This window comes from Schistocerca cancellata, chromosome 3 (assembly GCF_023864275.1).
Source record: "Schistocerca cancellata isolate TAMUIC-IGC-003103 chromosome 3, iqSchCanc2.1, whole genome shotgun sequence".
Taxonomy (NCBI): Eukaryota; Metazoa; Arthropoda; class Insecta; order Orthoptera; family Acrididae; genus Schistocerca; species Schistocerca cancellata.
Genome location: NC_064628.1, coordinates 783,700,904 through 783,715,338, shown reverse-complemented (window position 1 = coordinate 783,715,338; position 14,435 = coordinate 783,700,904). Strand labels below are relative to the sequence as shown.

General features: G+C 43.4%; 1 protein-coding gene across 2 annotated transcripts in view; it reads left to right on the top strand.

Annotated features, from left to right (window-relative positions):
* Positions 1-14,435, top strand: part of LOC126175835 (uncharacterized) — a 288,518-nt gene that overhangs the window by 170,800 nt on the left and 103,283 nt on the right. For both annotated transcript variants that reach the window (XM_049922837.1, XM_049922836.1), the window contains exon 3: positions 9,196-9,322. In XM_049922837.1, coding sequence (XP_049778794.1) covers positions 9,196-9,322 — 127 coding nt within the window. The remainder of the gene's footprint in view (positions 1-9,195; positions 9,323-14,435) is intronic.

Below are 14,435 nucleotides of genomic sequence, written 5' to 3'. Positions count from 1 at the left end.
CACAAGAAAGGAGAGAGAGAACATAAAAAACCGTAGGCCTACCAAGCTTCTCTCCGTAATGTACAAAACAGTCACTAAAATTGTCACCAACAGCATAGGAAAAATATTCAATTTTAATCAGGCAAAGGACAAATTGGCTCAATAAATTCATATATTAAAAAGGCCTCCTCCAAATCGATAACTTAATTATAGACCAGAGAGAAGAATATGACACAATATTTCGCCTAGGTTTCATAGATTTTTGGAAAATACTTCCACTCCATGTCAACATAATAAGCGCCAACAGTCCTTCTGGAACGAGGCATATTTAGCGATACTAGTATACAGGGTTTTGGTAAATCAGTTATACAGAAATAACAGTTAATTGTGGAAAGGGTATGGTTCAAATGGCTCGGAGCACTATGGGACTTAACTTCTGTGGTCATCAGTCCCCTAGAACTTAGAACTACTTAAACCTAACTAACCTAAGGACATCACACACATCCATGCCCGAGGCAGGATTAGAACCTGCGACCGTAGCAGTCCCGCGGTTCCGGACTGTGCGCCTAGAATGGAAAGGGTATATAGCTTACGGAAATGTTTGATGCAGCACTGAATGCAGTAATAATCAAGTTTCATTCCCGCCTAACACTGTTAATTCCCGACATTCCCGCCAGGTGATAAGAGCAAGTGAGTTACTCCAGCAACCATTATGGATTCGTGTAACAGTGCAAACTGCGCTCAGTATTGTTTATGGTTTCATGAATCCAAATCCGCTATTACAGTTCAGACAGCTCAGGACTAATATATCACAAGCTAAAACCTCAAAGATAAACTGTGTTATTTGGCACAATCCTTTCACTGAAAGGGTTGGCCAGCAGTTTCTGATGCAGCAGTTGAACAAGTCTGGCCTACTTACATTCGCATCCAAGAAAATAAACGAGACGTGCCCGCTTAGAACTGAATATGCTTAGTGTTTGTTCCTCCGCTTCCGAAGTACGTCGACGAGATGCGACAACGGACAGCACAACTGTTGCCCCCATATATCAAGCCTTGCTTCATAGGATTTGGCAGGAAACTGGTTACAAAATGGCTTCAAATGGCTCTGAGCACTATGGGACTTAACATCTGAGGTCATCAGTCCCCTAGAACTTAGAACTACTTAAACCTAACTAACCTAAGGACATCACACACAGCCATGCCCGAGGCAGGATTCGAACCTGCGACCGAAACTGGTTACAGATGGGACATTTGTAGTGTTATAGAAGATAGTCACATTGAACATTTGTATATAAAACTTGAAGATATACTGTATTCAATGATGTTTCACACTTTTCTGCAAGTTATTTACGCTTTTCTCAATTAAATCTTGCTTTTGTGTAACTAATTTACACTGAAACGCCAAAGAAACCGTTACACCTGCGTAATATTGTGTGCCCCAGCGAGCACGCAGAGGTGTCGGCACACGACGTGGCATGGACTCGACTAATGTCTGAAATAGTGCTGGAGGGAACTGAGACCGTGAATACTGCAGGGCTGTCCATAAATCTGTAAGAGTACGAGGGGTTGGAGATCTCTTCCGAAGAGCACTTGCAAGGCATCCCAGATATGCTCAATAATGTTCATGTCTGGGAAGCGTGGTGGCCAGCGGAAGTGTTTGAAATTAGAAGAGTGTTCCTAGAGCTACTCTGTAGCAATTCTGGACGTGTGGGGTATCGCATTGTCATGCTGGAATTGCCCAAGTCCATCGGAATGCATAATGGACATGAACGGATGCGGGTAATCAGACAGGATGCTTACGTACGTGTCAACTCTCAGAGTCATATCTAGACGTATCAGGGGTGCCATATCACTCCAGCGGGACACGCCCCACACCGTTACAGAGCCGCCACCAGCCTGAACAACCCCCTGTAGACATGTAGGGTCCATGGATTCATGAGGTTGTTTCCACACCCGTACATGTCCATCCGCTCGATATAATTTGAAACACGACTCGTCCGACCAGGCAAAATTTTTCCAGTCATCAACAGTAAAACGTCGGTGTTGACGGGCCCAGGCAAGGCGTAAAGCTTTGTGACGTGCAGTCACCAAGGGCACACGAATAGGCCTTTGACTCCGAAAGCCAATTTCAATGATATTTCGTTGAATGGTTAGCATGCTGACACTTGATGATCCAGCATTTAAATCTGCAGCAATTTGTGGAAGGGTTGCACTTATGTCACGTTGAACGATTCTCTTCAGTCGTCGGTGGTGCAATTTTTGCAGGATCTTTCTCTGGCCGCAGCGATGTGGGAAATTTGATGTTTTACCGGATTCCTAATATTCACGGTACATTCGTGAAATGGTAGTACGGGAAAATCCCCCTTCATCGCTGCCTCGGCTTTGTGTCCCATAGCTCGTGTGTCGACTATAACACTGTGTTCAAACTCAAATTTTGATAACCTGCCATTGTAGCAGCAGTAATCGATCTAACAACTGCGCCAGACACTTGTTGTCTTACATAGGCGTTGCCGACCGCAGCGCCGTATTCTGCCTGTTTACATATCTTTGCATTTGAATACGCATGCCTATAGCAGTTTCTTTGGCGCTTCAATGTATAAACACCTACACTGTAGACTATGTACGTAGGAGGAAATGGAAATTTTTACGGCATGAAACGCCAGTCGGACATTTATCAGTATTTGTAGAGAAGCTCATCACATAACGGGTACTAAATTATTATACTTTCATACCACTCAGGATTAATGTCTGTCTTCAACATCATTATGAGGTACGACCCTCGTGGAAACAAATACGCTCTTGTAGTCATTGTGTCATGGAAGATAAACGCTTCCAAACGTCGTCTTGAGGATTTTCTATCCACGCCTGTCATACATTTGTCACTACATGAAGGTTTCTAGCTAGAGGATGCTACGAAAATATACAGGCGGTGGACGAAAATGTGGAAACACCAAAACCACAGCACAAGCCTTATGCGGTGTGCCGAAAGCATTGTCATTTGAAACAGCTTCCATGCCTCTCGCAATGTATAAACACAGGTCCCGTATAGTTTTCAAGGGACTCTTGTACCATACCTCCTGCAAAGTAGTGGCAATGTCAGGTATCGATGATACAGCTGGATAGCGATCACACAGCTTTCTCCCCAACACTGAAATCTGGGACTGTGGTGGCCAGGGTAGATGCGACCCTTCATCGTCGTCGCTTAGCAGATCATGTTTTTCCGCTTTCCTTGTATGCTGTATAAATCTTCGATACGGTCCCTCTTGGAACACCAAAGGCTTCGGCTATCCACCATACGAGCACCAACAATTTGCCCACGTTCGAGTTCACTTAGTTCCGACATAGTATACTCAAACGTACACAGAACACTGTTCTAAACACGACGGACAGTTGCAACGCATGGAGGACACTGCACAGGTGCCGTTCGTGGTCAAGTACATCAGCACAACTTGCAGGCTTGGCTGGCACCTGCATTTGTGTTCCAGCAACAATTTCTCTTGGTGTTTCCATATTTTTGTCAAGCCGCTGTACGTCTTGTCATCTCACCCGAGATTTTTTTTTTTACCATTCGATCGGTCGCGAAATGGAAATCACTGTGAAAACCAAAAATTGTTTTGTTTACAGCATTTAGCAGCACCTTCCAGCTACTTCGCTACACAGTCACTGCACCGCCTTAGACATTTGTAGGGTGGTACCAAATTTCCGTCCGCAGCTCGTGGTCGTGCGGTAGCGTTCTCGCTTCCCACGCCCGGGTTCCCGGGTTCGATTCCCGGCGGGGTCAGGGATTTTCTGTGGTGTCACCGCCAGACACCACACTTGCTAGGTGGTAGCTTTTAAATCGGCCGCGGTCCGCTAGTATACGACGGACCCGCGTGTCGCCACTGTCAGTGATGGCAGACCGAGCGCCGCCACACGGCAGGTCTAGAGAGACGTACTAGCACTCGCTCAGTTGTACAGCCGACTTAGCCAGAGATGGATCACTGACCACTACGCTCTCATTTGCCGAGACGATAGTTAGCATAGCATTCAGCTACGTCATTTGCTACGACCTAGCAAGGCGCCATAGCATTTGATATTGAGATTATAACATGTACCGTCAAGAGCGATGTACACCAGTTGTGGATTAAAGTTAAGTATTATATCAACTACGTACTTTATTTGCTACTATTAATTCCCTTAACTGTTCCAGACCTCACGCCAGTCAGCGTGTAATTAAACGCGTGCATTTCGGCCTCCTCTAGCAACACAGTGTTGACTCTTCTGCCAACACTTCATTTTCTCTGCCTCGTGATGACTGCGTGTTGTGTGATGTCCTTAGGTTAGTTAGGTTTAAGTACTTCTAAGTTCTAGGGGACTGATGACCATAGATGTTAAGTCCCATAGTGCTCAGAGCCATTTGAACCATTTTTGAACCAAATTTCCAATACCCTCGTTACAGGAGGCAACCGCCTGTGCTGTCCACCAGTTCCCAGTGCTGGTATGCAGCTCACTGTCTGTCCCACAAGGTTGTCTTCATGGCCAGTGGTTGATGTGGTCAGAGAGATGAAAATCAGACGGAGCCAAGCCCGGGCTGTGTGGTGGGTGATCAAACACTTCCCGTCCAAAATGCTGCAGGGGCGCGGTTGTTCCACCTGCAACGTGCGACCGAGCTTTGTCGCAAAGAAGAAAACGTATGAGAGTAACGTTATGAAGGCTGCATTAAACACGGCGGAACAGCAAAGCCGGCGCTTCACACTTTGCGGGAAACTCTATTGTTCTAGACATCTTTACACTGTCACTGTGCTCTCAGAACTACGACAGGCATGCTAGAGACACTGCACAACACATCTGCAGAGCTTCATTTGATTTTCACTGTGATTTTAGTTTCGCGACCGATCAGAGGTTAAAAATATAGCCCTCGTACAAAGAGAATCTGGAAAGCTCGATGAATGATCTCAAAAAAATAAAAGAAACAAGCGTTACAAACAAAATATGTTTACTAGCTTCCAAAATAATCACCAATAGCTACAACACACTTCTTACATCCCTTATAAAGTTGTTAGAAAACTGTCAGCAAACGCTTCTTGTGGAATCGCTCGAAGCACCGTCGTCACGCATCGTTGGATATCCGCTTCCTTACATGAGGTGGGACCTAGTGCGACCAACACAACAGTCAAGGCATGGTGTCCATCTCCCCCATCTTTAGTCAGCTGACTAAATTCAAGAGTCAGACGATGTCGACTGTCTTTTTCAACAACAAAGGCTTGATCCGTTATGAATTTTAAGCCAAGGGAGGAGGCGAGAATGATACCCGCTTGCCATTAACTGTTGCCTGGTATCTGGATCGTACTGGCAACATTAGGTTTCATCCAACAACGCATGACCAAGGTGCTTTCAGCGATTCCACAAGAAGAATGGGTGCTAAAAGAAACTCGTTAAACTTCGGTTACACAATAAATCAGTCTAATCTAAAAGCCGCAAATTTAACGAAATACCTAGGTATTACAATTACGAACAACTTAAAATGGAAGGAACACACAGAAAACGTTGTGGGGAAGGCTAACCAAAGACTGCGTTTTATTGGCACTTAGAAAATATAACGGATCTACAAGGAGACTGCCTACACTACGCTTGTCCGCCCTCTTTTAGAATACTGCTGCGTGGTGTGGGATCCTTACCAGATAGGACTGACGGAGTACATCGAAAAGGTTCAAAGAAGGGCAGCACGTTTTGTATTATCACGAAATATGACAGAGTGTCACAGAAATGATACAGGATTTGGGATGGACATCATTAAAAGAAATGCGTTTTTAGTTGCGACGGAATCTTCTCATGAAATTCCAGTAACCAACTTTCTCCTCCGAATGCGAAAACGTTTTGTTGACACCGACCTACATAGGGAGGAACGATCACCACCATAAAATAAGGGAAATCAGAGCTCCTACAGAAAGATATAGGTGTTCATTCTTTCCGCGCGCTATACGAGATGGGAATAATAGAGAATTGTGAAGGTGGTTCGAAGAACCCTCTGCCAGGCACTTAAATGTGATTTGCAGAGTATCCATGTAGATGTAGATGTAGTAGCGGATGTTGACAGTTCCGACAGCTTTACAACTGACGTCAGAAGTGTCTTGTAGGTAATGGTGATGGCTTTGAAGGCTCGAAAACGTATTTTGTTTGTAACTCTTGTTTCCTTTATTTACTGAGACCATTCAACGAATTTTTCAGACGCAACTTGCGTTACACTTCCACGCGTCATTAATCAACAATTAATATAAGTCCAGAATGAGATTTTCCCTCTGCAGCGGAGTGTGCGCTGATATGAAACTTCCTGGCAGATTAAAACTGTGTGCCCGACCGAGACTCAAACTCGGGACCTTTGCCTTTCGCGGGCAAGTGCTCTACCATCTGAGCTACCGAAGCACGACTCACGCCCGGTACTCACAGCTTTACTTCTGCCAGTATCTCGTCTCCTACCTTCCAAACTTTACAGAAGCTCTCCTGCGAACCTTGCAGAACTAGCACTCCTGAAAGAAAGGATATAGGGGAGACATGGCTTAGCCACAGCCTGGGGGATGTTTCCAGAATGAGATTTTCACTCTGCAGCGGAGTGTGCGCTGATATGAAACTTCCTGGCAGATTAAAACTGTGTGCCCAACAGAGACTCGAACTCGGGACCTTTGCCTTTCGCGGGCAAGTGCTCTACCATCTGAGCTACCGAAGCACGACTCACGTCCGGTACTCACAGCTTTAGTTCTGCCAGTATCTCGTCTCCTACCTTCCAAACTTTACATCCCCCAGGCTGTGGCTAAGCCATGTCTCCGCTATATCCTTTCTTTCAGGAGTGCTAGTTCTGCAAGGTTCGCAGGAGAGCTTCTGTAAAGTTTGGAAGGTAGGAGACGAGATACTGGCAGAAGTAAAGCTGTGAGTACCGGGCGTGAGTCGTGCTTCGGTAGCTCAAATGGTAGAGCACTTGCCCGCGAAAGGCGAAGGTCCCGAGTTCGAGTCTCGGTCGGGCACACAGTTTTAATCTGCCAGGAAGTTTCAATTAATATTAGTGTTTTGGTAGCTTTGCAGATTTTTTAGGTGGGGGGGGGGGGGGGGGAATTAGCGATGCTATTCGCTGTAGAGAAAGCACGCGAAGTCTGCAAATGTCTCGCCAGAGTGCACTAGACTACAGCAGCCTAAGTGACACCCCTAGCGAAAGTTTCACGAATGACTGGAGGAAATAGACGAGTAAACATGTCCTTACATTCAGTCGCTAAGAATTTCTTTGCTTGCTGACGGCGTTTGCTGGAAAGTATGGTATTAGGAAGTTCCTTGTTGTGAGTGTATCGCGCCTGACTTCTCGTGACTCTCATTTTCTTATTTTCTTGCGAATAGCTATATCATGCCACGACTCTAATCAGGCCACCATACTAATTCATTGCGCATTTTTTCCGGCAAAGATTTGTAACATAAGCTTAGGATGAAAGTGAAGGAACCTGGTGCTCCCGAATCCGATCTAAACTCCAATCAAGAACAAAATCAGTGAAAATCCAGATAACGGTGTATACGTAATTTCCATGGAGCAATGTTTTGACGTTTAGCAGCCGAAGTCACATTTCCCGACACTTTAGCACAACATAACGTTCCAAAAAGGACACGATTTGGAAAGATGTTTAATGTAATTTATCTCTTAAACTAAGTATTTTCGCAATATGCTAGTACAGGGCTATTACAAATGGTTGAAGCGATTTCATAAATTCACTGTAGCTCCATTCATTGACATATGGTCACGACACACTACAGACACGTAGAAAAACTCATAAAGTTTTGTTCGGTTGAAGCCGCACTTCAGGTTTCTGCCGCCAAAGCGCTCGAGAGCGCAGTGAGACAAAATGGCGACAGGAGCCGAGAAAGCGTATGTCGTGCTTGAAATGCACTAACATCAGTCAGTCATAACAGTGCAACGACACTTCAGGACGAAGTTCAACAAAGATCCACCAACTGCTAACTCCATTCGGCGATGGTATGCGCAGTTTAAAGCTTCTGGATGCCTCTGTAAGGGGAAATCAACGGGTCGCCCTGCAGTGAGCGAAGAAACGGTTGAACGCGTGCTGGCAAGTTTCATGCGTAGCCCGCGGAAGTGACGAATAAAGCAAGCAGGGAGCTAAACGTACCACAACCGACGGTTTGGAAAATCTTACGGAAAAGGCTAAAGCAGAAGCTTTACCGTTTACAATTGCTACAAACCCTGCCACCCGATGACAAAGTCTAACGCTTTGAATTTTCGGCGCGGTTGCAACAGCTCATGGAAGAGGATGCGTTCAGTGCGAAACTTGTTTTCAGTGATGAAGCAACATTTTTTCTTAATGGTGAAGTGAACAGACACAATGTGCGAATCTGGGCGGTAGAGAATCCTCACGCATTCGTGCAGCAAATTCGCAGTTCACCAAAAGTTAACGTGTTTTGTGCAATCTCACGGTTTAAAGTTGACGGCCCCTTTTTCTTCTGCGAAAAAAAAAACGTTACAGGACACGTGCATCTGGACATGCTAGGAAATTGGCTAATGCCACAACTGGAGACCAACAGCGCCGACTTCATCTTTCAACAGGATGGTGCTCCACCGCACTTCCACCATGATGTTCGGCATTTCTTAAACAGGAGATTGGAAAACCGATGGATCGGTCGTGGTGGAGATCATGATCAGCAATTCATGTCATGGCCTCCACGCTCTCCCGACTTAACCCCATGCGATTTCTTTCTGTGGGGTTATGTGAAAGATTCAGTGTTTAAACCTCCTTTACCAAGAAATGTGCCAGAACTGCGAGCTCGTATCAACGATGCTTTCGAACTCATTGATGGGGACATGCTGTGCCGAGTGTGGGAGGAACTTGATTATCGGCTTGATGTCTGCCGAATCACTAAAGGGGCACATATCGAACATTTGTGAATCCCTAAAAAAACTTTTTGAGTTTTTGTACGTGTGTGCAAAGCATTGTGAAAATATCTCAAATAATGAAGTTATTGTAGAGCTGTGAAATCGCTTCAATCATTTGTAATAACCCTGTATAAACAGGAAAACTAATAAATACGGTATTTACCTTCTGCAAATTCGATATTACTATAGAGTTTAGTTTCCTTTTATTTGTTTTTGTCGTTATTATTATTGTTAGTTACTATTATTAGCACAGAATTTGTGTTAACTGCACAGAACCGTTTTACTTATGAGTGAACTTTGCTTTCTTCCCACAGTTCATTATGGTGCCCATCATGCAGTCGTTCGGTCTGCTATACCGAGACAGGTTCAAGGAGATTAACATGCCCGCCACAGACATCTCCGTCATCATGAACGTCAACTCCGCCTTCGGCATGACACTGGGTAAGTTTCTGCTGTAGCTGCTGTGAGCTATGTGATGTTGCGGTTATGTGGCTCCTGTGAGCTACATGCTGTTGCAGTTATGTGGAACATGCAAAGTAATGCTAAAATGTGCGTCCGAGTTGCTAAAAGACGTAGAGAACATATTGACAATAGGAAGCTATAATTACTGACGTGAGCTGTTGGAAGCAGCGACCCCGTTTTATTCGGCTCTTTGACTGGAAGGAATAGAGCACTAGGAAAACTTTGTTTCACCAGCAGTCATATGGTACGTGCAACGTAATTTAACGAAAGCGAACATATGGGAATGATTGTGGAGAGAGTGCGTATCGTTACGCTAACTGTTGCATGGGACAAATCTCGTGCATGGATGTCGAGGCCAGCGGAAGGTTTCCCGTGATGTTATACTGTTCTCGCTTCTCCCCCAGACTCATTTCCCAATATCAAACACTCAAAACTTCTGTGCAACAAGCAATGTACCTGAGAACGTGTATAAGATATATGGGACACGAAATCTAAGTAATACCGCCACAGAAGACGAGTTCTTACGAGGAGATAAAGACAATTCACCTGCCCATACACGACGTATAAACCCGAGTTTGAGTGAATTTTCTTGAAAATTAAATTAGTTTATACTTGTGCAGATGTATGTAATACGCAGTCTACGGAAGGGGCTACCTAAGACACTTGTAATATGTCGTAACATGGCCCTTCAAAGACAGTGACGAGTATAAAATTACTTATCAAGGCTGCTGCACCAACATAATGCATGCTTTGGTAGCACATAACCCGCGAGTTACATGAACCATTCTGAAGTGTCGAGACAACTTGTAATTACACCTTTTACTCAACGACACCAACTCAGCACAATAGGCTGTAGAGTGGCGGGACTGGACCAAAGTAACACATCAGGCAATCACCATCGACAGTTGCACCTAACATTTTATTTGGTACCTTTAAACAAGAGAACTTGACTAATATAACCATCACATGTTTAAAATTGCCACACTTGTTTAAAATTTACCATTCACGTGAAAATAAATTATTTCAATTTTAAACACTCGGCACTTATGGCCTATTATACATTTACTGAAATGGGTTAAATTTTATAACTAACGTACTCCTTCATTACGACAGTAATTGTTATTACTAAAATAATTCAGTTAATTTAGCATATAACATATAAAATTTCATGTGAGCGAACAAGCTCGTGATATTCAACAACTACGCTCGGAAAACGGACGCCCGGCCATTCAGCTGTTTCCAATATAGGCTCGACATGGACCCCCAGACGGGAGCAGCAACTGTCACGAATGGGCGAGAGAAAATCCCAGAACTAATGGGTATCTACAACAGACTGACACAATAGCTCATTACAACACATCAGTAAAATTACTACATGAAATTAATTACAATATCGATCTACTGTCATTCAAGGAATTCCAGTACCACTATCAGTAGAATCCGTTTCAAGCCATTAAACACACAATAACAACTGGCCTCTCAATAACTGGTAAGAATTTAGGAAACTACTGATTTCAAAACTACACACGCGTCTCTCAAATGGCTCTGAGCACTATGGGACTTAACTTCTGAGGTCATCAGTCCCCTAGAACTTAGAACTACTTGAATCTAACTAATCTAAGGACATCACACATATCCATGCCCGAGGCAGGAGTCGAACCTGCGACCGTAGCGGTCGCGCGGCTCCAGACTGTAGCGCCTAGAGCCGCTCGGCCACTCCGGCCGGCCGCGTCTCTCAGACACGCTATAGCGACTGGCCATCTTAACTCCGTGGTGTAATATAGATACAATAACCAGGCGCTACATAAACAAGGACCAGCAAACAGCTTTCAATGGCCGTTAAACCTTGACAGTAGGGATCTACAAAGGAATGTCTCAGCACTCCAGGCCCTCGTAAATGTTAATGATCACACCACATACACCTTAAAGCATTAGTTATTAAACCAATTAAAATGAACACATTGCAGGCCAGACTAAGTAGGAGTAGCGACGGCCGCCCAACAAAATACAGTCAACCGCACAGAGCCCAGTAGCGGATTCCGACCACAATTTACAGAACAAGCAAGGAGGCCCTTACCCTCTTGCTTGTTCGACGAAGCCACCCGCCGCAGATCCTGATGCTAAGAGACGTGAAGCAAGCGGAGAAACAACACCAACGGCTTCCCAGTAACGTCTCTTTCCACGCCGGCGATATTTGCCACGGCGCCGTCACCCGGGTAAACAGCCACTTCTGGACGTGTCCTGCTTGCTGACTGACACCGGACCTTAGCTGTCCGCCACAGTTCCCAAAACGCCGTTACTGCTCTGCGTCCCAAAGCAAAATCACTCCATCTTCCTGAGCTTTTCCTCTCGCTCCCGATCGGCCCGGTAGGTGCCGGCAGCTTGCGCTCTGCTCACACCGCCGGAAAGATGGCCTATACCGGCGGCGGGCATATCGCTCATAAAGCCACAAGGCTCACATTCCTCTTCAAGACTGGATTGTTGTTAATGTGTTATTGGACATTGCATCTGACAGATTGACTGGACGATACATTCTGCTTTCTTATCTCAAACGACAGAGATATTTCGTATCCGTCGAAGGAGTGTCGTTGGAAGTCATAAATGACGTGCCTCTGCATATTAGACGTATGTATTTCCAAGACAACAACGCCGTTAAGCTTCATCTGACTGCTACGTTCAGAAACTATAAGATCACTCAAGGTTACCCATGGCCTGACAACGTAGAATACCTGACCACACATTGGGACATTTGCTGCTATCGAAGAATATTGTACATGTCGCGCATGTTACTGTATCCGAATTAGTGGCGGACTTCGTCGGAAGACTTTGTCTGGCCTCTGTCACCATTCAGGATACGTCGACAGACCTCCACCTACTTGACGTTCAAAACCCCTGATGCCTTGCTGCATTTACTGAAGATCTCAGTCGTACATTCGAGTACCTACCGAACATTTTACAGATGTTTTGTTTCATGTTACACGACCTCCTGTTTGCAAATGTTCTTCGTGTTACAAACTGATGCCAGTACCGCATGTTGTTGTTCTGAATATGTAAGTAAGTCCTTGCTCTGTTTTCGTTCGACCGAACCATGTTACAGCCTGTTGTGAACGGCAACACGACGGTGTAGGGCTAACAAGAGAATTACTTCCTTTGCTTGGTAAATCTCTCGACAGTGAAGTGAATTGCTATTTCTCCGAACAGTAAGTAAATATATCTTGCAATAGGATGCTGGATTACACAGAAGAATGATTTCTGTTCATTTTGAAGGCTAGGAATCGTGCTTTGTTATTTATCAGTAGCTGGTTATGAAGACCTAACGTATGTATCTTTAACAGGCTCTCGTAACTGGGACATACCTGTGTTCTAGGGGTACACTTGATCAGCAAGAAAATTTTATAATTTTTAATTTTGAATAATCTCATTAAGAACAAATTTCAGAGTGAATGAAGAGCTTTTATTCAATTAAGAAAGAAGCTAAACCCTGTTGTTTGTTTATTTAGTTATTCTCTATTCAGGTTAATACATTTTGGAGAACACATAATTCCATTCAGAAGATGTTATTTCCATTAGCCGAATTTTCCGTCGGTGCTTCGCAGAACATCATAATATTAAAAAGAAGAGAAAAAAATTTCTAATTTTCTGCAAAATTATATTTATTTGGTCTCAAATGGGTTTCCGCTTCTCAGTCCATCTTCAGGTGAGAACTGAATGTCACAAACACATACATTATTGGGACTTACACAGATACCATTTGTGCAGAAAATACGCAAATGACAGAGTGTTTACGTAGGAAAACTTTCCGTTTTCTGTCACGTAGAAACACTTACATTAACTAAAAAAAATGATAAACGAAGTTTTTATCTGGAGATACATTTTACGACAGATGCGAAATAAGATGTATTTACAGTTTGAATCCAGTATTTGTAACGAAAACTTAATGTAACAAAGGGGAAAATGGAAACTGAGTCTTATCATTTAATACTACACTGGCATTCTGTATTATGTGTTTGTCGGTTTGGCTTACCCAAATTACACAAATATGGTATTCAAATACGCCCAGTATTCTTATTTTTTTCTGCTTCATACTACCTACCAACCAAGAAGTCTTATTATACCATTAAAAAGAAAACTAATTTTAAACCTAAGTTTGCTATCAAAAATTCATGGCTCTTGTTGACAATATTAAAGATATGCAAATCATCTATTTATAAACCGCTATCGTTCGATGTTACTAACTTATTTACAAATGTTTCTACTGATGAGTCTATAAAAATATTAACAGATCTTTTATACGAATCCACAGTAAATCCTGTAGAATGACATGACATAATCCAACCAAATGTCTGTAAAGCACAAGTATAATAGTCAGTCTGATGGTCTAGCTACGGATTCACCTCTTAGCCCTATAATAAATGAAATTTTCGGTGAAAATTTCGAACAAATTTTCGCACAGAAACAGCCATTGAATTAAAAAATTAAGTACCGTTCCAGATATGTCGATGATGTGCTACATTTGTGAATTGGTACCACTAGACAATTACATATACTACTCCAGCATTTAAACTCACAACACAGGAAGATTCAGTTTATAGTGGGACTCAGAGGCTTTCTATAAGTTTTTTGGGTCTTAATATGGATATTAGTACAAGAAAACAGGTATTTAGCACTTACAGAAAAACCACAGCTACCCATACGGTACTCCCTGCAAGCTCCTCACATTCAAACAGCCACAAACTTGCAGCTTTCTATTCAAAAGTACATCCCTACATATCTGTTCCATTACCTAAATCAGCTTTCAAACAGAACTAAAAACCAGCAAAGAAATCACTTCCAGCTGTGGCTATAGCTCTGTCTTGATTGATAATATATTAGGAAAATGCATAAAATTACACCGCTTATTTGCGCCAGCCACTCACTCAACAGGTAGGTACAAAATGTGGTACAAAATTCCCTATATTGGCAAGATTTCAGATAATACTGCAAAAAAATTAAAGTCTCGCAACTACAGACCTTCACTTTTTAACGACCTGCTTTCTTACGCACAATTGGAAGACCGTTAATTATAATGAATATTCATGGAGTCAAAATACTG